The 2,000-nt window shown below is 34.1% G+C and overlaps 2 protein-coding genes across 2 annotated transcripts in view; one reads left to right on the top strand and one right to left on the bottom strand.

Annotated features, from left to right (window-relative positions):
• LOC17891231 (UDP-glycosyltransferase 71B1) overlaps nucleotides 1-336 on the bottom strand; it is a 1,776-nt gene extending 1,440 nt beyond the window's left edge. Inside the window, exon 1 of the mRNA XM_006300202.2 lies at nucleotides 2-336. Coding sequence (XP_006300264.2) covers nucleotides 2-255 — 254 coding nt within the window. The 5' untranslated portion in view covers nucleotides 256-336. The remainder of the gene's footprint in view (nucleotide 1) is intronic.
• A 977-nt stretch (nucleotides 337-1,313) lies between these two features.
• LOC17890961 (APO protein 4, mitochondrial) overlaps nucleotides 1,314-2,000 on the top strand; it is a 1,649-nt gene continuing 962 nt past the window's right edge. Inside the window, exons 1-2 of the mRNA XM_006296525.2 lie at nucleotides 1,314-1,423; nucleotides 1,769-2,000. The exon at nucleotides 1,769-2,000 is cut by the window's right edge and continues 962 nt beyond it. Coding sequence (XP_006296587.2) covers nucleotides 1,781-2,000 — 220 coding nt within the window. The 5' untranslated portion in view covers nucleotides 1,314-1,423; nucleotides 1,769-1,780. The remainder of the gene's footprint in view (nucleotides 1,424-1,768) is intronic.

The raw sequence follows: 2,000 nt of genomic DNA, 5'->3' as shown, positions 1-2,000 counted from the left end.
TGGTTTCTTGCTCTCGATGTAAGCCACGTGTGATTGGTTTTGATCTTGATCGACGGTGGGGAGGAGGCAGTAGTGGAGACGGTCTTCGGACTTAGTGTAGACGGAGGAAGAAGCATCGTTTGAAAAGTGTGAAGGGATGATGATGAGAGTGACGGAGAGACGGTCGTCACTGTCTACGAGAAGCTTCGCTAAAGCCGTTGTTGCACGGATATGGCCAACGCCCGGTGATGGTATGAAGACAAGCTCGATTTTCATGACGTACACTTTTGTTTGGACTTCAAGAATTGATTGATCGTGTGGTTTGTTGGTAGAGATTAAAGGGTATATATTGACAAAAACTACTTAAAAAGTGTGTGGTGTGTTTCTAACCTGTTCGGGCTTTTATAACTAAGTAACCAACTAGTAAATGTAAATGCCATGTGCTTACACCAACTTAGGCCTTGAATGGTTGTTGATTTTGATTTAATTTTTACAAAAATATACTTTATACCCAATCAAGATTATGATAAATTTGATTTTCCTAAAAAGTAAGGAATCTAGATTTTGATGGTTTCCTAAAATCCACTTTTATCAGTTTTTCATTTTGTTTAGGTGATTGTTTTTTTTTTCTATTTTTAATTTTTTAAAATATTTTAACACAAAAACTATAAATTATAAACCAAAATATAAAATCTAAAACCCAAAAAATATAATCTAGAAACCACTAAAAAACTTGCAAACATTCATGGCCTTATTAGTTATAAAAGCACCTTATGTACAATTAGATCCAAATAATACAGTTTTTATTAAATTATTATTATTGCATGCAGTTGTTAATTAGTGAATATAAACTTTAGGCTATTACTGAAATTATGGTACAAACCAAATATATATACTTTAAACAATTTCTTGAAAACAACAAGTATAGGAGATAACAAGAACAGACATAAATTGATGCATTGTACAAACATAAAAATAAAGATTATTATTCATTTTTGCTCTTATTATTTGTAATAACGTAGTGTACATTTAGTGAATTAATTCTAATTTTTAAATTCAGGTTGCTGAAGGCAAAAAAATATTAACTTAAAATAAATATTTACAAACAGTTACGTTAATAACAAGGCCTAATAACAATCATCTTTTTTGGTTTTGTAACTTTTGTTCAAAACAATCAGCCATTAAAGCCGAAAAACAACAATAGTAAAGCTATAACACTGTTAAAGATGTTACAGCCCATTTATAAGCTCTCTGGTTAGAAGTATAGGCCCATATTGTATGGCCCAAATATGGCCCTTTAATGGGATTTCAGATATACGATTTGAGTCCCGAGATCTCCTGCCTCGCCGAGAGGATCTTCTTCATCACCGTCGCTCGGAAAAAAGTTTAGCGTTGTTTGACCGGAAATGAGTTTTACAAGTGATCGACTAGCTATGTAAATCAGGTACGATGCATAGCTGATTTGTTGTTTCTACGATATAAACTCGGATTTGCTTGTTTTCGTCCCTCTCCGTTGAAGTTGAACATAAGGTGTTCGACGAAATGTTTCGCCTAGTTTTCCCATGTTTATGATTCTGATTTATTAAAAAGTCAGCAAATTTGAGTCATATGACTCATCGAATCGATACTTGAGCATATATCCATAGTTCTACTATTGTTAGTCTCGACTCTCCAGGAATCGAATGCTGGCTGATAAAATTTTAGTTTGTTTGGGAAATGATAAGACTGAGTTACCATTTTTCATGTCTAATTCATTCTCATTACTGATTCATTTGATCTGTGTCTCTAGATTAATGTCGCTATGTCGAATTGGAGACATAAAGTGTGGAGAAATCTGAGCTCAATTCAAGGAGCTAGTTACTCAACCACGCCTTCAAGAACCAACAAATTAAAGCTTGATGACCTTAGAAAAATCCGGCCGATGATTCTACGGAGAATCGAAAACCGAGCAAAAGATTACCCGGTTAAAGAGATTGTTCCTGTGGCTGAAGATGTTCTTATAGCCAGAAAGTATCTGCTCA

Source organism: Capsella rubella, unplaced genomic scaffold, assembly GCF_000375325.1.
Source record: "Capsella rubella cultivar Monte Gargano unplaced genomic scaffold, Caprub1_0 scaffold_3, whole genome shotgun sequence".
Taxonomy (NCBI): Eukaryota; Viridiplantae; Streptophyta; class Magnoliopsida; order Brassicales; family Brassicaceae; genus Capsella; species Capsella rubella.
Note: the sequence above shows the minus strand (reverse complement) of the source record. Positions and strands in the feature narration are given on the sequence as shown.